This window comes from Kogia breviceps, chromosome 2 (assembly GCF_026419965.1).
Source record: "Kogia breviceps isolate mKogBre1 chromosome 2, mKogBre1 haplotype 1, whole genome shotgun sequence".
NCBI lineage: Eukaryota > Metazoa > Chordata > Mammalia > Artiodactyla > Physeteridae > Kogia > Kogia breviceps.
The window spans coordinates 130,609,933-130,635,386 of NC_081311.1; the positions used below are offsets into that span (position 1 = coordinate 130,609,933).

The 25,454-nt window shown below is 41.2% G+C and overlaps 1 protein-coding gene across 10 annotated transcripts in view; it reads right to left on the bottom strand.

Moving 5' to 3' along the window:
- Positions 1–3,476: 3,476 nt before the first annotated feature.
- Positions 3,477–25,454, bottom strand: part of RBMS1 (RNA binding motif single stranded interacting protein 1) — a 212,885-nt gene continuing 190,907 nt past the window's right edge. For 5 of the 10 annotated variants that reach the window (XM_059053805.2, XM_067026161.1, XM_067026165.1 and 2 more), the window contains exons 7-14: positions 17,394–17,509; positions 16,468–16,517; positions 16,248–16,341; positions 12,784–12,834; positions 9,354–9,464; positions 8,335–8,415; positions 6,922–7,006; positions 3,477–6,119 (exon numbers count right to left, since the gene is read on the bottom strand). In XM_059053805.2, the coding sequence (XP_058909788.1) occupies positions 6,929–7,006; positions 8,335–8,415; positions 9,354–9,464; positions 12,784–12,834; positions 16,248–16,341; positions 16,468–16,517; positions 17,394–17,509 (581 nt within the window). In that variant the 3' untranslated portion in view covers positions 3,477–6,119; positions 6,922–6,928. The remainder of the gene's footprint in view (positions 6,120–6,921; positions 7,007–8,334; positions 8,416–9,353; positions 9,465–12,783; positions 12,835–16,247; positions 16,342–16,467; positions 16,518–17,393; positions 17,510–25,454) is intronic. The other 5 variants (XM_059053808.2, XM_067026163.1, XM_067026166.1 and 2 more) reach the window with 1 other exon arrangement.

The window sequence follows — 25,454 nt, forward strand, 5'->3', positions numbered from 1 at the left end:
TAAGAACTGGGAAGTCAGGGCTTCCCTGGTGGCTCAGTGGTTGAGAGTCCCCCTGCCGATGCAGGGGACACGGGTTCGTGCCCCGGTCCGGGAAGATCCCACATGCCACGGAGCGGCTGGGCCCGTGAGCCATGGCCGCCGAGCCTGTGCGTCTGGAGCCTGTGCTCCGCAACGGGAGAGGCCACAATAGTGAGAGGCCCGCGTACAGCAAAAAAAAAAAAAAAAAAAAGAACTGGGAAGTCAAGAAGGAGACCATTTCACCTGCCACCTGCATTAGACGGATGGGGCTATCTGGATATCTGGAGGGTGACCTGATGGTGAGCCAGAGCTGATGAGTAACAGTTAAAGCTACAAGGAATGTTCAACCCAGAGAAGATTTGTGGAGCCAGGAGTTTTCCACATTTGAGAAATGACTGACATCTCATTTTTTAAAAAGTTTTTTGAATAAATGGCTGTACATTAAAATAGAATTTTGGGGTATACAGCTCTATGAATTTTAGCTCATATATAGATTTGTGTAACTACCACCATCAGGATATAGAACAGTTTCATCATTCCCTCCAAACTCCCTGGTGCTATCCCTTTACGGTCACATCCTCCTGTCCCCTTTAACTCCTGGCAATCACTGATGTGTCGTCTGTCACCATGCTTTTGTCTTTTCAGGAATGGGAATGATGGACTTATTCTGTGGCATCTCAGTTGGCAGAACTAAGTCTGACAGGTAGAAATCACAAAGACGCAAATTTGACTCCATAAGCAAGTTTGAGAGCAGTTCCAAAAAAATTACAGAATGCCAAGAGAGGTGGGAAGTGCCCAATCACTGGAGGTATTCAAGGCGAGGAAGTGGTTTCAGGGATACTAGAGGGTAGGAGATACCTGTAGTCTCATTTATGATCTGTATTTTGTGTCAATGAGCAGTGGAATAATCTAGATCAAATCTCAGTCACACACACACACACACACACACACACACAAAAGGAATAATAGCATTAAAGTTTGTACTTAATCCAAAGCCACCTGTTTTCAATTCTGAGCAGCCCAGAGACCTGCCAGCACTTTCTTGCGCCTGCAGTCATGAAGTCTGGCAAGGCTTTTGACTTCCTTCCCTGTCCCCAACGCCTTCCTTGAGCCTTAAAAGTCACATATAAGTTACTCCCCGTCTGAGCAACAGTGCTCTCAGGAGGGAGCTGACAGCATCGGGCAACGTTGTTACTACTAACCCGCAGTTCGAGTACCCTGTTATCCCCAGAGGTGTGTGCCTGGGGATCCTCGATTTCCCCCAAGAGCACCCCCTGCGAGGCCCGGGTCGCCTGCCTTCAAGCTCACAGCTGCAGGTGAAGAGCCACAAAATCCTCCCTCTAGTGGCTCAAGTGAGAACACCCCCGGGCCCTGAAAAGACCCAGAGCGTCAAGACAGGACGTCCAGACAGGAGACACTCCTCCGGAGCCATTCCACAGGGCTGAAATTCCATCGCCTGGCCGAGGTCATCCACAGGAAGGATGGGCGCACGCCACCGCCTCCCCGGCCGTACCAAGGACGCTGCGCTGGGCCCCGGGAGCATTGCCCCGCAGTCCTGCGCCCCAGCGCCACCTGCCGGGGCTGCCTGCGGCCACCCCTCCCCCGCTCCCCGCCACTACCGAGGGGTGCTTATCTCATCACATTGCTATTGCAGGGGAAGAAGCTGCCCGGTTTTTCTTTAACCCTGGGCTGAGTTTTCCTCCCTAACTACTTGCCATCTTCTGAAGATTTTCATGCAAGGGCTGGGGGGGTGGGGTGGGGTGGAGGAAGGTGGTGGTGACAGGTCTGTGACCTTTCTCCCAAGGCAGCTGCATCTTTTCCTCTTTGGCTATTCTGGTGGAATGAGACTATCGTGTTAAGATCTGAACATTTTGGAGTCCCTGCTCAGGCTGGGAGGCAGTACCTTTCTCTTAGTGAATTTTTAACCAGCATCTGTGAAATTTGAGAGGAGGCGGAATTCATGCTCCAGCGGATGTACCTCCCGCCACTGCTCTTGAAGGGCATGGATGGTGGGGAGAAAACGGGGCTCCTGTCCACCCACTGCTCTCCCTCATCCCAGCCTATACAGAGAGAGAAATATGCACGCCCGGGAGTCGCTGCCAGCTTCCTCCTCTTTTCCAGGCAAGAATTCCTCCCCTATCCGTGGACCCAGGCCATCTCAGACAAAGAGGGAGTCCTGGCCCCTGATGATGACCTGAGGAACCACAACATTTTAGCAAGGTGGGGTTGATCCCCAAAGGTGCCGCAGGTCCTCTTTCTATGTGTGAGCGACAGCTCTTTTTTATCCATCAGCATTCTGGCTTGCTTAGCCCTGTTGCACAGACAGAAAAGGTGCTCTGAAAAAGTGTTCATCAGTTTCTGTGTGAACACGACAGCCCCCGGATGTCCCAGGACTCCAATGACATAAGCCATCTTAAAATAAGAGAACAAAAAGAAGGTTAACAAAACCTAAGGTGCCCAGCAGTATTTCTTTCCTGCCTCTGGTCAGTGGTCCTATGAAGGAGCATGCAGACGGTGCGAGGCCGGGACAAAACACGAGGCCACACAGCTTACGTTCTTGGCAGCCTGCGTGTGTCTCAGTGAGGCTACACTTTGCTCCTGCCCTGACATCTTTCTCTCTGAAGCACTGGTTATCATTAGAGGACCGGGTTCCCTTTTCTCATAGAGCCAGTGAGTACTGGGGCTTTCTCGGCTCTGGCAAGGTAAATGCTCTAAACCCCATGTATCTAATTCACATATCCCATCGTCCACACTGCGGGGGAGGCATACAGAAATGGAGGCTATGGATATTTTTCTCACCCACTCCTTTCATCAGGACAGAGCCACTGGGAAGCAGAAAAAGAAACCTTTACAACTACACTGAAACATGTCATTTACCTTGGGGAAGAGTCAATTTCTTGTACTAAGAGCCTCCCATAAAGCATGTCAGTGTGGGGAAGAGAGCTGTAGTCTCTGCCCCATGAATGCTGCACCAGAGCCTCCTACTGGGAACAGCCAAACAAGGTCACTAAAGGAGGCCCGAGGCATCAAGGCAGGGATAAGATCACCTTGAAATCCTTAGCCCTGAGCTTGTTTACTAGAGATGGGGACACTGTTTTTATTCTGTCCTCCTTGCTGGGCAATGACAGTGCCACAGTCAAAAGGTAGCAGTAAGGAAGGAGGAAGGAGAGGGGCCTGGCTCTTTGGTGTTTAAGAACAGACCAAAGGTGGACTTCGCTGAGAGGAAACATGGTGAGCTAATGCTTGTCTCTGTACATGAACTGAAATAACCAAAAACAACAGCGTGGGAAGGTTTTTCCCAGTTCTTTTAAAGGAAATATATTTTGAGTACATATTGAATCTGAAAATAATTTTCAACTCAGTTTCAAATCAATCCACTGAGCTGAAAGAAGAGATCAGAAATGAAATGAAATTCTGCTATACATTTAATCTAATCTAAAAAAAACTGACAGGAAAAATAAAATTTCAGATGTTTTTTATTCAAAGGTTCTCAAAAGAAATAAAACAGAAAAAGCTAACAATCTGATCAAATGTACAGTTCAAAAATGTCTTTTTGGCGTTTAACAACAAGTCCTAGGAAAGAAAACTACAGAGTTATCTTGAACCGGACAAATAAGTTACCACTGGCAAGTTTGTGGCACTAGTAAAACAAAAATAAAAAATTAACTCTCTTGATCATATAGATATCTCTATGAAAATCTTTTTTTTTCAATCTGTACAAAAGGTCTTTCTTCATAAATTAATTTTTTTTATAATTTAATGGCTGTCTACTATGTGATGTTTAACTGATTTTTTTTCTTTTTTTATGTACAGAGGTTATGTTTCCCAAATCTTACCCAGACGAGTATGGCACTTAGTTCAGACATTTCTAGCAGCAGATTTCCCCTCCCCTCTAACTGAGTTATCAAATTTCTGTCTTAACTAATGCAAAAATATCAAGTAGTGAGAGACCCAGGTTTATAATGTACTAGGTACAAAGAGGGTGCTGCGTTCAGTCTGGACTTTCACAAAGCAGTAATATTCCAGGGAGCATAGAACCAATAATACCACAACTTTAAAAAAGGAAACAAAAACAAAAACAAAAACACACTTCTCTTATGACTATGTAATTTTCACTAGAATCTACACTTCTCAGAGCAGCAAGGACTTTTGAAACTATGAAATATCACTGACATCTATAATCAAACACAAGCATAAATTTTTAAGAACTAAAAAATACTCGAAAGAAATAACTGCTTAGGCCTAGCTCCTGAGCTAGGAAGGATTTGGTCTGTGGAAACAGGGAGGGCCAGCAACCTGTCCCAGCACAAAAGAAAATAGACTCTGAGGTAGATAACTGATCACACACAGTTGACCAGACAAGTACACAGTTTTGGAAGACAACTTAATTTACCATTGCTTTTCAAACGTATGCAATCATCTTAATAAAAGAGCTTTAATAACAGTGAATTATCTTATATGTACTAAAGTAGAAATAACTGTGTATTTATGAATCAGGAATTTCATAGTTTCAAAATTGGTTTTTCTTTACACTTAACACTTGTAGTGATGATGTAAAGTGTGGCACTGCTTGGATCCAAATCTTCCTTCATGCTTTTTTGTTTGTTTGTGTGTGTCCATACATCAATTAAAATTATAAAACCTAAATCCAAAGGTACAAAAAAGGCACATTCTCCTAACCGCAAACTGGTCCGGCAAAAATAAAGAGCACAGAAGATGTGATGCTGAGACAAGTTGGAGCTACTGGTTACTGGCTCTTCGGTCTTTGGTGAAGTTACCTTTAAAAGTGCCAAGTAATTTTTGTTTCTCAAATTTACGTGATAGAGAGAGCTAGTAGCCAATCGTTTTGCTTCTATTCATATCTCAGCTTATGTTTGAAGATAAATCCTTACTTTTAGCTTTTGCCATTTCGTTGCAATAGCAACATTTGTGTTTTTTTCTCGGTTTGCCAGATCTCAGGCGTCATTCTCATTCTAAAGCACTATCGTTAGTATAAAGGAAGGACAAAACATTCGGTGACTCCCTCCCCTCCCCCCACCCCCTGCCCCTACGCTACCTACACTAAATCTAGAACATCAAGTTAGTTGTTTTTTTTTTTTCCTGAAAAAAGGCAAAAAAGACTTTACATTGCATCATACAGCAGATATCCTAAATCAGTCAAACTATCAGAGGAAACTCTTGGCGTACAGCCTTACAAACAATTTACCCTATTAAAAGTTCCCCAGTCAGAAAATGTGTTTCACACAAAACAGTTTTCCCTTCTTGCATTTCACTACCTTACACATTATGTGAAAAATCATTAAAAACACCTACTACATATTTAAAAAAGCCAAAATTTCAGCAACTTTTATTGACTACCTTTTAAAAGCCCTATGCTGCTGTTTTACAAGGCATAATAGACCAGCCCATTTGGTCAAAGCATTCTACATCATTAGTTTGAACTAACTTTTACTGAAACAGCTACAGCATCAAAAGAGTTAAGGCAAATTGGAATTCATAGAAAAGGATAAGACACTTCACACTACGTGGAAAGGAAAACGGAAAGCTAAGAAAAGAGACACTGGCGGCAACACTCACACTGCAAGCACAGAACACCAGGGGTGAAGTTGGACTATTTAAACATCAGAAAGCCCATTTCATACAGCTGAAAAAAACACAAACGAAACACAAAATGAACAAAACCACAAGAATCCGGTCATGCACTTGGGTAAGTCTTCATGGTCTTTGTGCATACCCAGAGAATTGAAGTTTTCTTTTTCTTTTTTTTTTTCTTTTTTCTTTTTTTTTCTTTTTTTGCATCATAACATTTGATAAAAATCTTTTTGTATTTTGTTGGGTTTTTTTTTGTTGTTTTTTTGTTTTTTTGTTTTTTTTTTACTAAAATAAACCTGTTCAGGGGAACAGCTACTAGATGAATTTAAGGGTTTTATGCACCTTATAGAACTTATAGCAAAAATAGTTTTAGTTGATTTCATTATAAATAACGTTTTCAAGAACCTGTGCAAAACTGTCAATAATTTCCTAAAGCACAATTGATCAGAAAAATCCATGATTGTTCAGCCTTCACAACCTTCTTCATTTAAGCACACCCTTCTGTACATCTGGAAGATAAAAATAAAAAAAATGCTTTTGTACATTTGGTGTAATATAACAGAGCTTTGTCACCTCTTTCTTGTTTTAAAGATATGTGTTTGAGAAAGGCTCTGCTCATCGCTGGTGGTAGGCCAGTAAATGCAAAGTCTGGAACTGAGGTCACTTTCTATGCCCCGAGTCCACCTTTCAAATCTGGGACCTGCAACATACTTCACCAGAGCAATCCAGAAACCCAGGTGTTCTAAGTTCCACACAGCTGATTTACTGCAATCTGCATGGCAGAGTGACTAGTTTTGAGATCCGTGGTCCAAGTGGGAGCTGGGAGAGCAATCTCTCAATCTAAGGATAGTCATATTAGATTCATAGTCAAGATACTGTTAATCTTGTAATGTTAGATTAAGCAAAATCTTATGCTATATTTCCTTTAGTTTGTGAGCATTAAAACAATATATATATTACATATTATATATATATAATATAAAAAAAATATATATATAAATGTATTGTAGCACAAATTTGATACCTGGCATTGTCTGATAATGTTACCAATCTTTTGGTGGGGGGTGGGTAGGGAGGAAGAGAGTGTAAATATACATTTGAATTCAGTATAAGGCACTGTTCTTTTTGGACAGAATACTTATCTACAAATCCACAAAATCACTGATTTTAACATTTCAGTAACATTGGATTCCCTGGCCATGACTGAAGCAGTGTGACCAGACCTGAGTTGTTTAAAGTACCATTTTGATACAAGAATCATAGACTTTCCTTGACTTGAGCCCTACAGTGATGGAGACCTTTCTCTCATACCTCACAGTTACTTATTGGGTTGAAAGGTATATGGAGAATGGTCATTAGACGTCTCTACAGCCACCTGCTGCTGACCACTTGCCTCCTACAACAAAGCAGAACAGACAAGACATGTGAGCAAAGAAATCCAAACTCTTGTTACCCAGGTTGGACTGAGTCCCACATCTTAAAAACAAGCACTCCTTAAAAGTGGTTTTCTTAATGTCATATAGAGCCTTCAAAGTTAATTATTTCCCTAAGAAGTTAAAATGTCTGATAGACCCAAAGAACCTCCTTTAACTTTTATGAGTTGCCTCTTCATATCAAGCTGTAATTTACCAAACAAATCTCTTACCCTTTGGGGGTCAGATGTGACTTGGAACTCAGTATTTTCAGATTTTAGAATCTGAAACATGGTATGCATATGCTGTACATCAGAGACTATACCCAGTGGGGTCTAGGGCTGTACCTCATAATCAAACACATTAATAGGTCTGTGCTGAAAAGTATGAATATGCAGTGTAAATGGGGTAAAGATCTTGTCTTACATCAGTTCAGCTTGGGTTCTGTCACAGGTCAGGTTTTTTGCTAAAGTAGTTACAAGGAAAATTTTTCGTTTCAGATTTGTTTGTTCCAGCGTTGCAGATAAGGGACTGTGGGTTCTGGTAACTGTGGTTATCAATAATTGCAAAAATTTAAATCATTTAGAAGCAAACAAAACAAAACACATCCCACCTCCCCTGTAATCCAGCCACAGTCCTAGGGTTGTTTCTGGAATTGGAACCTATGGGATCTGCCTAGCAGGGGGAATCAACTGGGTTGATGAATTTCCTTGGAATTTCAAGGGTACTTTGCAGGAAAACACTATGCTTTCTGCCCAACTTGAATTCAAATGTCAGACTTCTTCCATATCAATATCATAACAGTATCTTCCATAACAAGAACTAAGAGCTATTTAGCTCTACTAAGTCTCTATAAAAACAGGTATGGTTGTTCCTCATCCCTGTTACAATTCTGAAACATTTTTTTTCAAGTATCTTAATGATAACAAGTTAATTTTTGTAATTATTATTACTGATATAATCTATGGTACTAGTATTGCAAATTCCAGCTTTATCTTAATTTGCCTGTAAGTGTCATTTTACAGGAGACAAGATAGAGCCTTGAGCCTTGAAGGGGTATGAAATGTGCTACAAGCCTAAGCCTAGAAAATATCAGTATTTCTGGGAGTCTTGGGGGTGTGGCTTGGATGCTGTTTACTAACTTGTATGCAGAGAATATTTCATAGTTGAAAACAACTCTAGGCAGAGACTCCCTCTCAACTCGATTCTTTATGCAAATGTTTGACTTTCGATTTATTCTTCTTTGAGTTCTATTTAACCCATTTCTGAAATTACTCACTGCCAGAATGGCCACTGGACTGTCTATACCAACCTCCACAGGAACCGCCGGCGTCTGCACGTGTGTATACTGTGGCAAGTAGGCCCCCTGCACAGCTGACGTGGCAGGCATGTACTGAAAAGAAGAATACAGTCAGCATGGCCAACGACGAGCCATGGGTGACAGTCACTACAGTTTCTCATCCTCGGTAATTCAGCATCACTAACGTGCTATTTTATTCTAGAAGATCTCTCCCTCAAAGGACCTCATGAGTTTCCAGCAGCCCCCTGAACCAGTATCTAGAATTGTTTCCATAGGTGGAGACCGACCCAAGAAGCAAATGACTTATTACATCATTAACAGGTCACTGAAAAATGGGAAATGGACCCTTGCTTTCCTGAAGCCGACAGTCATCCTTCTCTGAAGGCAGGAGAGGTTTCTCACTGGATGTGTGTGGCCCTGGCTTAGCCTTTACAAGCTGCTTCTGCTGGCTGTGAATGTAAGCCAGGAAAATACTACCCTTTGTTCTTTTAAGCTACCATATAATATATGGTCTCAATTAAAAGCCTTTGGCCATCTGACCATCTAAACACTACACATATCAACCCTGGAAGTGAATCTGGGATTAGTTCAACCCCAATTCCCAACTGAGTCCCTGGATTTGGAGGAAATAAGTCAATACTAAGATAGTGATCCAGTGCCCCCAAAATCCATACAAGAAGAAATGAGTAAAAATTCCCTGCTTAGACTACCATGAATCACCTTCATCTTTTGCTTCATGAGACCAGGTCTGCCAGTGTGAATGAACGATACTAGTCATTAGGGCTAGAAGTGGTCTTGTATGGATGCTATATTCTGATAAAGAAGAGATAGATAGATACCCAGAGGACAGACTTCTAGTTCATCAATTAATCAAGAAATATCTGAGTACTTACTATGTGAAAGGCAATGTGGGAGGAGAGGGGATCAGACATAATCTGACATTACAGTCTATAATTGATAAGGAAGACACAGGCTGCATTAATTTACCCTCCTCTGTTTTCTGAGACACATGATATTAATTTGCCACCTACTGTTCCGGTGCTGCCTAGTGACAGATGACTCATCTGCTGGGCCAGAGGGCTGATCATAGATGCGGGCTGTAGTGACATGGTGTGCTCCATTGAGGGAGTTAACACGGCACCCTGGGGAGTCGGAGACAGAGGAAGTGAGACAAACTGAGGGAAAGAGTGCAGATTCTGGAACCACCTTTTGCAAAGGAAATGCCTTAGTTTACTGAGGAACATAAAGCTAAAATAACCTCCCCTCAAACTTGCAAATGGTGTAATGATTTCTTACAAATGGTCTAGACTGTGCTTCCTGAGACTTTTTAAAGAGCACCCACTTCACAGAAATCCTTCTATTAAATACCTCTCCTTTTACTTTCACTTAACTGTAAAGCAAGCTAGTCCACAGGAGAACTATGGGGTGTGACAGGAAACGCAAACCACTTTTGGCTGGCCAGGGTTACAAAATGCTTAATTTTTTTTTAACGTAAATGACAGTTGATATTTCATGCAGCCACAAAACAATATCCTACATTGAATATTATAAATACAATGTTTCGTTCAAAAATGTTAAAAAGAATAGTCATTTGATTCAAGGTCAGGCTGTTAGGATCAAGATCACATTCTTCATTCACTCAGTGTTTCTCAGAACATTCAACTGCGATTTGGTGCCAGGGGAGGGAAGCAGATTCAGATATGATTAATAATCCAATTTTAGAATCTTTGATTTCATTTGAAAAAATTCTGGTCATCAAAAATAAAATTAAATATAGTTAAAAACAGAGAGGAGGGGTGAAAAAAATCACCCGTATAACCCAGCCTGTCTCTAATACACAGCTGTTAGCATGGTCAGGGTAGTACTGTCCAGGTTCCGGCCTCTGCATGTTTTTACAGAGTTGCAACCAGGGCACATGAACTATTTCATATCCTGGATTTTGCTTTTTTAAATTAAATTAAATTAAATTTATTTATTTCTGGTTGCGTTGGGTCTTCGTTGCTGCACACGGGCTTTCTCTACTTGTGGTGAGCGGGGGCTACTCTTCGTAGTGGTGCGCAGGTTTCTCATTGCAGTGGCTTCTCTTGCTGTAGCGCATGGGCTCTAGGCATGTGGGCTTCAGAAGTTGTGGCACACAGGCTCAGTAGCTGTGGCTCGCAGGCTCTAGAGCGCCGGCTCAGTAGTTGTGGAGCACGGGCTTAGTTGCTCTGCAGCATGTGGGATCTTCCTGGACCAGGGCCCAAACCTGTGTCCCCTGCACTGGCAGGCAGATTCTTGTTTTTAAAAAAATTTTATTTATTTATTTATTTATGGCTGCGTTGGGTCTTTGTTGCTGCACTTGGACTTCCTGTAGTTGCGGCGAGCGGGGGCTACTCTTTGTTGCGGTGCCCAGGCTTCTCATTGTGGTGGCGTCTCTTGCTGCGGAGCACAGGCTCTAGGTGCATGGGCTTCAGTAGTTGTGGCATATGGGCTCAGCAGTTGTGGCTCACAGGCTTAGGTGTTCTGTGGTATGTGGGATCTTCCCGGGCCAGGGCTCGAACCCGTGTCTCCTGCATTGGCAGGAGGATTCTTAACTACTGCGCCACCAGGGAAGCCCCTGGTTTTTGCTTTTTAATGTAACATTCCATTATAAATATTTCCCTTACTGCCTTGCTGTCATTATCATCATTTTTAATGATTACTTAATGGTACATTAATTGTGTATGAAATTCAATTAGTTCTATTTCTGGATTTTTTCATTTTCTCTAATTTATCCAATTGTAATATTCTTATGGATTATAGCATTCCTCTCACTTTTGCTATCACCCGATTACCTGAGGATGCAATTATTCTGATACACCCTACAAATTATTAATGTTAGGGTTCTGATATCACTGTACCTGACTCATCCCTTAAATAGACTGTTATTTAGTGATAAATTGATATACAATTGAGGGCAAGGATTGGTGTGCAGGTGCGTTAACGGTGGTTGCAGGCAGTCTAAATCTGGGTGGGGAAGAAGGAATGAATCCTCAGGTAGGAGACTTCTGCACACACCACTACTGTCTCATCAAAGTTGTTCAACTCAGAGATGTGCCTGCCTCTGTCTCTAATAGTTGACTCCCCCCACCGCCCGCACAAAGGATATAGATTCATGTCAGAAGTAGCCTGTTATTAATATATTTCATAGAAATTTTTTCCTTTAAAATTTTTAATGTGCATCATCAAAAAGTGTGTGGTAACATGGAAATGACTCAAAAGCCCAGAATATACAGAAGGAGCTTCCTGCTCCTCTTCCTCATTCATCTGTAGGAGCTACTGTACTAGGAAGCCCCCAAAATGAAAAGTGAGCTGATTTCCAGCATTCCCCAATAGGACAGCTCAGAGTACCCGGGATGCAGACTGCCATAGGCGTTTGTGTGGCTTTGTGGGTGTACGTGTGCAGATGTGTGTGTGTAGAAACATACGTGAGTATGTTTATACAGACACACAACACACATACATATATCATCAGAGAGCTCTTCTCCTGTGTTATCAACTAAACATGTTTTGTCTGCTTCTTCAAAGTCATCTCAGCAACTTCCTGTTCAGAATGTGTCCCTGTTCTGCTCTTTCACATGCCTGGTCTAACACTGCATACTGTCCTCTTTAGGAAGTTGTCCTGAGAGAAATTCCTGTCTCATTTTAAGGCCAAGAACAGTGTGCTTTTCCTAAGCAACTGACCCGTTTTATAAGTACTGTGAACTATATTGCTTATTAAGATTCCTATTTTGCACTGGTTACTAGAAAGCTTAGGCCAAATTTGTGGCCACCTCATGGCAAGCATCTAGATTATTACATTAGGCATTCTTAGTCTTTTTTGTGATTTTGTTCTCTACCTTTATTTTTCAACTTTTAAACCCATGTTTTAATTCCACACACTGGATTTTATGTATCTCTGAAAAATACATTAACTATACTACCTAGTAAGGTGAAGTGTAACTCACTTAATTCAAAAAAATGTAACATATACGTAAGTACAACACATGCTCCTGTCACTAAAGAAATCACCTTTGTTATTCACCAAAGTCGGTGTTACCACTTTAGTATTTTTATAATTTCCATGGAGAGGCTAACACTAATGAAAAACTCTAGGTCAATTTTGAACACTTTATATTTGCATTAAACAGAATGTAAAAAATGAGAGCTATTTCATCCTAAGTATGGTTAAAAATTTAGCAATTTAATAACTTTAAAAATTCAATGGAACAATCTCCTACATTTAAATTCTCATGGATTGCAAATTTGACTTAAGGTCAACCACCGATTTATTTTAAGACAAGGTGAGTGAAAGTTTTATAATGAACTCATTCTCATATTTCATATTTAAAATCTCCCAAATCCTACACCATCTTTGGGCAAATGGTTTAAACCCAGAGAACGGTTTTTAACGTATACATAGCTTACTTATAAACTACAAAGCCATTAAGATGAAAAACTTACGGGGTGCTGTAGGATATACGGTTGCGGTTGCATCCAAGAAGGGCTTTGCACCTGGAAAAGGAAGGATTTTGGAAGAAACATTGATTTCCATTAGAGTGCTACCTATTTCTCTAGAGCGCTTTTAAACATGTTAAGATCTACAGAAGGAAAATAAGGAAACAATACTATCAATGATTAAAAAGATTAAGGCAGTTAGAATTCTTGACAAACTGGTCACTCTGAATAGGATGAAATGATTATTTAAAACCAAGTTCCATTTGCCCACTCAAAAAGTATTTACTGAGTATCAAGCACGAAAGAGAAAAAGGAAGACATAGTCCCCACCCTCAAGAAATTTACTGTCTAAGCAAGGGAGATAAACAAGTAAACAACTCAAAGAAACAGTGAAAAGATATGAATGTAGGTGCTTTAGGAATACAGAGGAAGGAGAATGAATTCCAGCACATCTTATTAGAAACTAATCCTTAAAGTATGTGCTTATTTAAAAAGAATAATCAAATTCAACCCCCCTTTTATACCCAGGACATTAAATTTCAGAAATCTTGTCTGGCAGTCAACAATTTCTAGTTAGTGTGAAACATAAAAATCTGAAATCCAGATTTAGGAAATTAAACTTCAGTAACTAGATCCTGACATCTACAGTCAAAAGGGCATCATCTATACAGTAGACCCTCTGGATCGAGAAGTAAGACGTGAGAGTCAGGTTCTGTGGCAGGAAAGAAAGCATGTGTAGACTCTGCCACCCCAGAGAAAGACTAATCAGCCTGTTTCTTGGTGCCCAGAGCTTTCCTGAGACTATGTGATTTCAAAATAAGTTTGCCTCTAATTTTTGAGAACAAACCCCTCCTGTATCTCATCCGCTACTGTTAACTTCAGAGGTTCTACAGAGAGGATATGGGGAAGAGTCATGGGGGAAGAACGTATTATGATTTACCTTGATAGCAGAGCCCCGATACTTGTTTTCTCTGGTTTCCTTTGCCACCTAAGGCAGACCAAAGTTAAGTGCTTCTGCCTTGTTAACATTTCAGTTATCTGGACTGCAGCCTTTCCCCAACGGGATATTGGTGGTTTCTTGCAGATGCCAATTTCTCAAATCCAATCGTATGAGCATATAGTGGTTTAGCAGAGAAAAGCTTGCTCCAACAAGAGTGCAAGGCCTTCACTGAATAAATCACGGGGAGGCGAGCAGCTCCCGTTACAGACCCCAATTTGGGCCAGATGCACCCATTTTGGGTATAATTCCAGTGGTCCTAATAGTCCAATAGCTTATATCATTACGGGGTTAGGAAGCCACGACATCTAATCCAATTTTCTTTTTTAAGCAACAAATATGCTGCTGTCAATTTCTATTCCTCAATTTTCCCTAACTATAAAATGGGAATAATAATCTATGTTCTGTGAACTCTTTATCATTGGTTCTTTATCCTCTTTTGGATCATGAATCCTTTTGAAAACCTGATGAAGGAAATAGACCTTTTCCCCCCAACTGACTGCACACATACAAGCGACATTCTGCAAACAATTTGAGAGAATCACAGACCACTTAAAGGCCATTTGCTGACCCCATTGGGTTCCTGAACTTATAGGGTTAAGAATCAGTCTAAAAGGTAATGGCACTGAGTGCCAGGCAATTGGAATGAATTTCCACATGTATCTTAGGGAAACACAGATTGTCTAGGAGAAGAAATCAGGCCTTTGCAATGAAATGTTGGTTTCCTGTTAGGTCTATCAAATCTATTAACAACCCTGGTCTCCTAATTTTTTTCTATTCTATGAAATAATTCTGTGGCCAAAATGCTCACTGCTTTTATACTAAAGACAGAAAAAGAGGTGGTGAGGAGAAGCATTCATAGCTGTAAATATCTATAGCTGCATACATTCAAATTAATATGCACAATCTTTCATTTGTCTGAGAATAAGCTTACTTGTCCCTATTTTTAGTGGTACACATAAAGAGGTTTCCAAGTTCAGATAGTTAAGAAAGAAGACTACTTTTCAACATCAGATATAGGAATTGTTAATTAGGGAAAATGCACTAGAGCAGATCTCATTGAATCTCATACAGGAAAGGAAAACAGAGAAATCTTAAGTTCAAAATCATTAAAAAGGCATTAAATGAGTGAGTGCTGTGCCTAGCAGTCTGAAGCACCAGCGTAAGTAACTTAACAACCCAGAGAGATAAAAGAAAATGAGTGACGACTCAAAGAAAGGAAGTGAAAAGAACCTAGAAGCTGAGGGAGGCTGTGAATGCTACTTTACAACTTCAGTTTTAGTGCCTTTAATCTCTTCTCTTTGTTATCCAGAGCTACTTTCATGCTTTTCGACAGAACCACCTTTATGATACTGCTTACATTGACCAATCCATTATTTTAAAAAAGCAGAATGGATATACTCTTACCAGCCAGTTAATCTTGGATGTAAAGGATGATAATAATAATCATAGCTAACATTTACTGAGTGCTAATGATATGCCAGGTACTGTGGTGAGCTCTTTACATAGATAATCTCATTTAGTTCTTATCATAAGCCTATGAGATAGAAACTATTATTATCCCCATTTTAAAGATGAGGAAACTGAGGCTTATAGAAGTGAAATAACACAGTTATTATTGTCGTCCCCTACCCCCAGAAACCAGGGCTCCAATAACTAACTCAATTATTTTAAAAACAAGAATACACAGAAATTGTTTAGTCACACAGGATCTCAACAGTCAATAAAAGTGTATTCCCATGTCTGTAACTGACTCCGTTAGAGTGCCCCTGTCTGGGCCAAGGCGGCAACTCTGTGAGAGGCACTCTGATACGGGAGGACAAGTACTTGTGCACCACCATGGGGTTCATGGAGAATAGGAGCTACCCCTGCAATAAAACCAAATCAACATTACAATAAGGTGCTTACTGAGATCTTGGTTCTAAGTTGGGAGTTTAGGGTAAAGCCTCTTCACAAAATAACATAAACGGGGAGTCACCTCTCTCTTTTGGCCTCAAATCTCACTGCATTGCTCATTTCATGTTACCTAACAGAGACACGTCTTTATTTATTAACATGTTTACTTGCTCTTTTGTTGGTTCCTGCTGACAAATTAACAAAGGCAAGGGCGCACACCTAGTCCGTATTTTACCTAACGGCAATTCTCTTTCCGTTTCAATTTCTGGGACACGTGGTGTCCAGCAGCAGGGCCTGCTGTGGAGGAAGTATTTGAGTTCATCCCAATTCTAAAATGCTATGGTTTCAAGGAGTGACAACTGACAACCATTTCCCCTCGTTGCACATTCTCCTAAACATAAAAGTAAATCACTCTGTCAAATAAAAAGCAGCTGATTCTAAATTGGGTATCCAAGCTGCATAACATTTGACTTAAAATTTCATTATAAATGTTCAAAATTTTAAGACACATAAAAATGTAGCAGTGATTCAAGGTCGGCAAGTTGTCATACTCTTGATGAATCCTAAAGGTACAAACCTGGTAGGCAGATACAGGAGACGCAATATAGGGTGTAATAGACGTTTGAGTGATCATTCGGTTGGTAGCAATACTGTATGGTGAAGGATAAAATCTAGAACAAACACAAAAGCCTTTATTAAGTAATCCTTTAAATAGAATCATTCACGGAACAAACATCTGATATTTTCCACTTTCACATTTTCCCTCTAGCCATTATGTATTTATCTTAATGACATACCCGTTCTGTATAGCAGCCGTGGTTGGGTCATAAGTAAGTGTCATTCCAGCCTATGGGAAAGAAAAAGAAACATTCATCTGCAAAGGCACAAATCAAAAATTCAATTTCTCAGAGTCATGGCAACATAAAACAGTGATAGTTTAGTAGTATTTGATAAAATTGAGAGCTTCCGTTAGACGAATGTAATTATAAACTCAACAAGAGAATTAAGCTGTAGATCGGCACTGTCCTGTATGGTAGCTGTTAGTCACAGGAAGCTATTTAAAATTAAATGAAAAGTTGAGTCCCTCTACCATACAAGCTACATTCCAAGTGCTCAAATAAATAGCCTTAAGTGGCTAGTGGTCATCATTGGACAGTACAGATTATAGAACATTTCTACCGGACGGCACTTCCCTAGACATTCTTGAACCAGTATGTTACTTAAAAAAACAAAAACAAAAGAACAATCCATTTACAATAAAGATGAGGGAATGATGGGCCAAAATTTTTATTAAGAAACTGAGCTCTTTTTTTCCTAAAGACCATTATTATTAGGCAAAAAATCCTCAATGACAAATATACTATTTATTTTAATAATATTTCAAGTAATTTCTGAATAATTTAAAATGTAAACCTAAGAAACCGTGACAATAGAGGAAAAAACCACTCGTGCATTTCACAGCAACTTAAAATGCTCTTTTACTTTTTATGTAGCTATCTGTATACACAGCTGCTTCCATCATCTATGTGTCCATCGGGAGAATCACCACTCTTAGCACAGTATCCACCGGGAAGAGTTTTATGTGACATTATCTGGATTATAAAGTTTTAATCCTGGCACCTACTCTAGAAGCGTGGCGGCCAAGTCAAGATGCTGCTTGTGTAACCATTCACGTAGCTTTCATGATCATACACCCCCATGGAAGTTTCAAGAGAGGACTTACAAGTCTCACCTCTCCTTCTCTATGCCACGGTCGTCCATTAGGGATGTATTTGTTTGGGTTCTGTCTCTTCTTCTGTCCTCCATCCGCAAACTTACACAATAAAGGTTCTGTAGGAGCTGAATAAACAGAGAAAAATAACAGGAAACCAAAATTTTACGTGTGTACAAGTGACAAAACGTAATCGAATTTATTTTTTAAAAAATATACGTGTGTGTGTGTGTGTTTGTTTATTTATTTTTGGCTGCACTGGGTCTTCGTTGCTGTGTGCAGGCTTTCTCTAGTTGTGGCGAGCGGGGCTACTGTTTGCCGTGGTGCGCAGGCTTACCATTGCGGGGGCTTCTCTCGTTGCAGAGCAGGGGTCTAGGGCACGTGGGCTCAGTAGTTGTGGCTCGCGGGCTCTAGACCGCAGGCTCAGTAGTTGTGGCACACAGGCTTAGTAGCTCCGTGGCATGTGGGATCTTCCCAGACCAGGGCTCGAACCTATGTCTCCTGCATTGGCAGGTGGATTCTTAACCACTGCGCCACCAGGAAGTCCCTGAATTTCTTTTGTAATAGGAGCAGTGTTGGTGCTCTAAGGGAATGGATAGAATACTTCAAGGCAAAAGTTCACTCAGACCCTTAGGAGATGATCCACTGGTGAAAAATACTGTACAGAAAATATATTAGTTATGGTGTTCAAACCATAGTGTAATGAAACATTTCAAGAGCTATTTCGAGGCAGCAAAGGCATTTTTGGATTCACTTCTGTACTTCTTTAGGTGCAGATACTCCTCCTTTCACTCTGGGCCCTCTCTAATTCCATTTTAGTAAATCTTCAAATGTGAACAGGATTGTGTCACCCTCCCCTCCGCCACTTAAAAATGCTCCCATAGCTTTCCATTACGATTCCTCGGAGCAGTCTTCACTTCCTCCAGTAGAAAACAAGCCCCCCTTTATACTGCTCCACTGTATTTTTATTCAGAGCATTTATCACACTTCGTGAGTGTGGCTGTTTGTTTGGTGTCTCTTTCCCCTGTAGAGTGGAAGCTCCGTGGGAGCAGTGACTTCTGTTCATCACTGTTATTACCAGTACCCAAGTAAGTGTCTGGCATGTTGCAGGCGCTTTCTACATCTTGGCTGAATCAATGAGTGAATACAAATAGGTCTTATTTGTTTATTTGGGGGATACAACATGGAGGACAGCTGTTGTGAGAAAGCGGAAAACACCTGCCCACCCTATTTAAAGGTTTTTCTGGGCCTTTAATCATCCCACTTGGTGTTGCTTTACTATACATCTGCCTCAAAAAAATGATCCCAAGCAACTAACAAAGAAAAGCAAAAGATGTACAAGATGCAGACTCTCTTACCAGGGATACATATTCATTAGTTTAAAAAAAGAAAAAAAAAGGCGATGACATAGTAGGCCACCCATGACTTTTCCTTTTTTAAAAAGAATTTTTCTTGAATGAAAATAGCAGTGTATTCCTCAAAGCTGTGCTTGTTTCCGTATGTTTCTAGTTAATGTAATAAAGACAATCACACCTTCCTGTCTGGCTCTCACATTCTGTCCTTTGTCTACCGAGGAACCATGATTACTACTTTCAAGTTCTGTTTCAAAGTTCAATAACCATGAAGAGAAAAATATTACTTGTGGAAAATTTATTCCTTTCTCCTTTGCCTCTTATTATCCTAATTCATCTCTTATTTTATATCACTATTACCCACCCGCTAATGACAGGGTGGGAGCAAGAGTGCTTCTCAATACTCCTCTGCCGAAACACAAAATGCACCCAAAACCTAACTGCAATTCCTCTTTGAGGCTGTCGGAGCCATGGTTTGGCACTCCTTTTTCCTCTCCCTGGTGTGAACCGCTCCAGAGGGACGGGTTGGCATGTGAGCTCTTGGAATGGCAGCTGTAGTACTACGGGTGCCAGGAGAGCAAAACTGTCATGTGTCTAGTGAGATGCCCCGGGCTTCCCTTCTGACTCCTACACCTCCCCCACCTGCTGATTTCCAGAATGAGGAACTTCCATTCTTCCATTTAAGGCAAACCGGGTGTGATGGAAGATGGACAGGGGCCAAATCCTACATTCCTAAACTACATTCTCTGTCTTTTCAAAAGAAGATACTGACTTTTGGAAATTTCCACCTTCACTAACAATCACAGAGGTAAAGTAAATGGATGCAGTGAAACAAGAGAGTCTTCTAACCCCTGAAGATGCTTTCAATTCTACAAGTGGGCCGTTCTGGGCCAGACGGAAATGAAGGCCGAGAGAAGACAGCATTCAAGTGGAAGGAAGGAGAATGCCTGTCTGCCGTGGCCGGGGATGCCTCATCCTTGACTTCTAAGGACAAACTGAGAACTTGGAAACAAGATCTCACTCTCCACCGACCTAGAAAGGTCCTTATGGCATCAAATGTTTTCTCCAATGATGTCTGAGGTTTTAGGAATCTGCCTCCCCATAACCTTGTGGAGCAAGAGAGAGAAATTAAACTCTGTGGTGCTGACACTTTGTGGGGCTTCACTTTGGGGAACTGCTTCTATCTAGAGGCTATAAAACTAGCTCCTAGACTGAAATTCACATAAAAAAAAAAGTTTACTTGGCACAGCAAGTGATGCAAACGCACCATTTTCCTCTATTAGCAGAGAAAGAAGGCAACCAGGTGGGACTCATTCTGGAAGTTCACCGGGGCTGCCCAGGCAGGCATGAATGGAAGCAGCTCGGTAGCCATCCCTGGCAAGTGCCAGGGTTGCACATTTGCTGAGAGGCCAAACAGGCCTTCCCAATCTGTGGGAAGATGCTTCCAACACATTCTCATTCATCTACACTAAGCTCTGTCAAAGTAAGAGCAAGTTCAGGCAACAATCAAGCCTGCTAAAAACGGTGTAATGAGGAGGTAAACATAAAGTGAGCGATGACATGTTTGCAAATATATCATTTAAAATGAAACAAATGGAACAGAATGTAGCTGAATCTTTCAAAAATGAATTACATTTGCTACATGATTTTGTGCTGTCATTAAGATATTTTCCTTCCTCTAAAACCAAAAAGGTAAGTAATTAAAACAGTTTGTCTACTAGCAGGTGTCCCGTATCTTAGGAAAATTAATTTCTTATTTTAAAGAATTAAAACCAGTAGAAATGACACAGTTTTTAGAGAGTTGTTGGTTCCTTGCTTCTGGGGAACAGGAATACCCCAGTATTCTGTGTGTGTGATGCAATATAAAATTCTAACAGCTTCTTCCCTCTATTACCATTTTCTCTGGTCTGTTTAGCAGTTGAAAGTTTTACTGAGTGCCTACTATGTGCCAGGTATAGTGTGAAGAGCTAGGGATACAGTGGTGAATAAAACAGGGTCTTACTTCATAGTTCTTGCAGTCTAATGGAGACGAGAGCATCCCCAATCTTATAAGGCCATTTAGCCATTTATGGGACAGAGTACTGTTTACTGAAATGTTTGTTTTTAATAAAAATGCCACACAGAAGTGAAACACTTCTGATACAGGAACAGCTATATTTCTCTTACAGCTGCCACTCCTTGAACTTGGATGACTGAGACACAGCTTATTCCTAAGCATTCTTGATAACCTATTTATTACAAAGACTGTATCATGTGTGCCAGGAAAGCAACTATGTGAAGATTTCTTTAAGACATTTATGTTACCATTAGATTGAGAAAAAGAGTCAGAGGACTTCAGTTAGATTTTTTTTTTTTTTTTGCGGTACGCGGGCCTCTCACTGCCGTGGCCCCTCCCATTGTGGAGCACAGGCTCCGGACGCGCAGGCTCAGCGGCCATGGCTCACGGGCCCAGCCGCCCTGCGGCATGTGGGATCTTCCTGGACCGGGGCACGAACCCGTGTCCCCTGCATCGGCAGGCGGACTCTCAACCACTGTGCCACCAGGAAAGCCCCAGTTAGATTTTTGAATCGAAAACCAAACTTACATACCCAGATCTGTGTCATGGCCCACTTATTTTTAAGTGAGTGCAAGATTGTTACAAAATGAGAGCTCCTTATTCGACTGGCTTATGCTGCGGCTTACTCGACCAGGGAAGAGTCTCTAGTTTGCATTTGGGGCCTAATACCCAGGTTCCAGGTTAAAGAATGGGAGATGTTATGTGATGTCAGCTTTTTCTACAGAACAGATCTTTCAGGTGGCCTCCTTGATTGTTCTTTGTAGAAGGGAGGTATTGAGGAGGCCTGACACGCAGAAAAGGGCGTGCCCTGAATACTGGTAATATGACTGTGATCAACAGGTAAGTTTGGGTATATTAACCTTAAAAAAAAATTAGTTTCTAACCGTCAATCTATATCCTCTCTACGGTAATTTTCTAGATTAGTAACTCTTCACCTTATTGAGCAAAACAATAATTGCAAAGAGTTCTAACAAAAACATTTATGATATCATGTTTCATAAAATTACCCCTTATCGATTGATTCTGCCAAATATGCGAAGTATTCTAGGCTGAATTTCCCTTAATGGGTCATAATCTTTGGGGTTTGTAAAGGGTGTGCCTCAGATGTCTTGTGAAATCTCTCAGGTCAGACTCTCATCCTTACTAGCCAAGACAGAGAAGTTATTTTCTTATTCATCAGAACCAACAAGAACATGTACCTCCAGAAGCTTAACTACTGTGGTAGAGCCTTCAGTAGGCAGTGCCACATGCAAGCACTGATCTGATATTTGTGGTGGGGGGGCATCTCTTACGAGCCATCTAAGGTAACTGCATTACTGGATTCTCCAATGTGCCCTCGACAGGCATGATCTTTTACCAATGCCTGACTGGTGACACTAACAGTCCCCCCTAAGGGGCTGTGAGCCACAGGGGTGATGCCCACGATGCCTCACTGCACATCTCTACCAAGTCGTGTCCCTACCCGTCTTCTGAAGCTCAAACTCTACAGTAATTTGCGCTCAACTGTCTTCCCTGGACACCCACACGAGGCATCACTTCTAGAATGCCTGCTTTGACTAAGCGCTGTAGTTCATGATTAGACCTCCCAGACATCCTCCTGACTTATCTAATCCAACCGCTCAGAGGACTGTAAGTTCTTTGTATTTGTAACAAAGTGGAACTTTTCCTCACCAAGTTCTAACAGCTGGAAAAATTGCGACTCCCAAACTCCCATTTTTCTAGCTATGCAGTATTTTATCCCAATCAACAGTCTTTAAGACATAAACTGCCCTTGACAGAAGCTTTTCTATCAGTTGTAGAAAAGTAGTCCACTCAGCAACCGTAATTAACTTTCCTTCTGAAACTGTTGGCTACTTTCAAGAACCCTCAACTAACCACATGCAAGAAACTACCCAGGGCTCTTTTAAAAATTTCAACCTAAGGATCCAATAAATACTCTCCCTTCCTTGTGTGCATGACATCATTTCCTGTTTCAGCCCCCCTATTTGTTTCTAACCAAACCCTGCGGTCCTCTTACACCACAGGGCAGAGCTCCGGCTTCTCTCTGCAGATGCCTACCCTCCCACGCCTGCTCTGTTAGGTTCTGTCTCTCCTCCTTTCCTGACCCTGATAGAGTAGTTCCATCTCCCACTCAGCTTTACTTATCAGCAAAAGAATGGTTAAACAACATTCAGGCCAGGTTAAATAGAAAACAAAAACGCAATACTTCCCCAACACTCCAACATAAATATTTTAATATTCTATATTTACTACTCTTCTAAGTCTGTATTTATTTTTCATTTTTGCAATGATAGGGCCTTTTCTTCTACCATTTACATTGTGGACCTTTCTCTACCTTGTTATAGAATTTTTTCTTTTCTTTAATGGTTACATAATGTTCTATTTGAAAAGGGATCATGTATAGTTTCTTTGTTCTTAGAACACTATGAACATCGTTATCTTTTTTCTCTCTTTGATTCCAGTGCCCACGCGATATTGGTGGTCAGATTCTATGGTGGTTAGAATACTGGCTCTAGATTAGTCTCCCTGGGTTTGAAATGTGGTTTTGCCATTTACTAGCTAGTGACTCCAGGCATGTCTATGGTTTCATAATCTGTGAAATGGGGATAATAAGAGTACTTGAGATGGTACAAAAGATTGTTACAATTAACATACATAAACATATATAAAGTGCATAGAACAGTTCAATGAATATTAGTTACTATTATTTTATCACTATGACAACAGGAGGAGCTCAAATTTTGAGCTATGGCTCTTCCTCTTACCTTTGACTTATCAAGATAAATTCTCGGAAGAGGAACTTCTGGTTCAGAAGTTATAAACATTTTTAGGGACTGGCCTGTTTTCCCTGGAATTTGATTCTGTGAGATTAAAGAGCTGGCTATAGTTGCTGCCTTGGCTTCACATAGAATAAAGAAATGTTCAAGCTGTAGTTAAGGATGAAGTTACTGGCAAATGCCTTTTAGAAAACTGTTTTCATAGTAACACCTACATCTTCCACCCAAGATCCTTATGCTTTTATAAAATCTTACTCCACTATTTATTGTTCCTCTCTGGCAGAACCTGATAGTGGAAAGGTGTAAAACTGATTGGAGGGGGCCTGCTGTAGGCTGGGTGTGATCCACGGTGGTAACAGCTGCCTGAAGGTAGCCTCCTCCTAACCCTGGCACGGCACTCAAAGGATCTTCAGCTAAAACAAACACTGGCACACGTCTAGCTGAGGTCCCTTGTCACTTTTTAAAAACCAGACTTCCCTCCTTGGTAGAGAATGAGTTGGAGTTTTGGATCTGCAAGAAAGCCCTCACCCCACTGGCCTCCCAGGATGGTTCCAGCACTTTTGCTTTCATGGCAATGATTTACTCATAAGATTCCAGCCCTTGGAGGGAACATCTCAACAATACATGCATTCAGACTCTGCTCTACTGTACATACTGGGTGAGAGAGACATGAACACATCACGATCCCAAAGGTATGATCACATTGTCTTAAAGGTACCAGGAACATTCCACATGTCTTCAAGTATTTCTTTTGTCCTAGAGTTGCCAAACGTTTCTGTTTTTAACAGAGTTAATAATGCTTAAGCCAAACATTCGGGAAATGAAACGGGTAATAAAAACCCTTGAAAGATTTCCAGGCTTTTTACTAGGTTTGTATCTTTTCCCCTAAACATTACCTTTTCTGCCTCCTGGCATAGGACAAGGCCCTAATTAATCTTACCTATACACAGAACGTTCCAGAATAGAAGAGTGGTTTTCAAGCCCTGTTGGGCATGTACCCAATCTGAAAAGTCAAAGTAACACAGAAAGTAGATGTAAAACAAGCTGAGGACTCTGGATGGAGTAGGCCAGCAGTCACATATGTACTTCACTGGAGCTCCTCCACAACACAGGCAAAGCTTTGGGTGATGTGGCAGAATGATGCCTGCACAATACTGGGCATCTCAAAGGCGCTCACATATCCAGTGAAAAGACACTTCTTTCTTTTTTAAAAAAAACCTCTCTGCCCTTAGCACACAAGGGCAGACTCCATTCACGTCATGGAGAGGTCCAGAAGGAGAGATGTGACCATACTGCTTCCTGCAGCACTGAATATACACGTGGCCTTTGTCCATGGCGGGGGGGGGTGTCGTGCGCGTCTCCCACAGAGGCAGAAACAACGGGTGCAGGGCAAGCAGCCCTAGGAGAGTTCCAGCTAACATGCCATGTGCATTAGTCTTCTTGGAGACTGTACTCTCTTCCAGGAAGGTACTGGAAGAATATTTTTCAGACAAATCTCTGAATCATGGCCATGAGTGACAGTGTTTTTGCCTTGGGCACGTCTCCTAATTTGGACATCAGTTTTACCCATCTCTTGTTTCTAATGTTCACTGTGTGGGAAACCACCACCATCCTATTTCTCCATAATGGAATTTTTATCAAGCAAATGGGACGTACTTAATTTTAAACCTATGTGGAATTCACCTAGATTATTGTCTCACAAAGAAGTCATTGCTTCTTTTACCCTTGTTGGGGTCCTTCCAAGCAAATGTGACTTGCTGCAAACCAGCTAGCACTCGAAATCAAGGTAAATCCAAACAAAGGACAATATTTCAACATTTTCAGGGAAAAATGAGAGACTGAGTGCAGGGCAGGATGGAAGGAATGGCCTTCTGAGCAACTTTTTTTT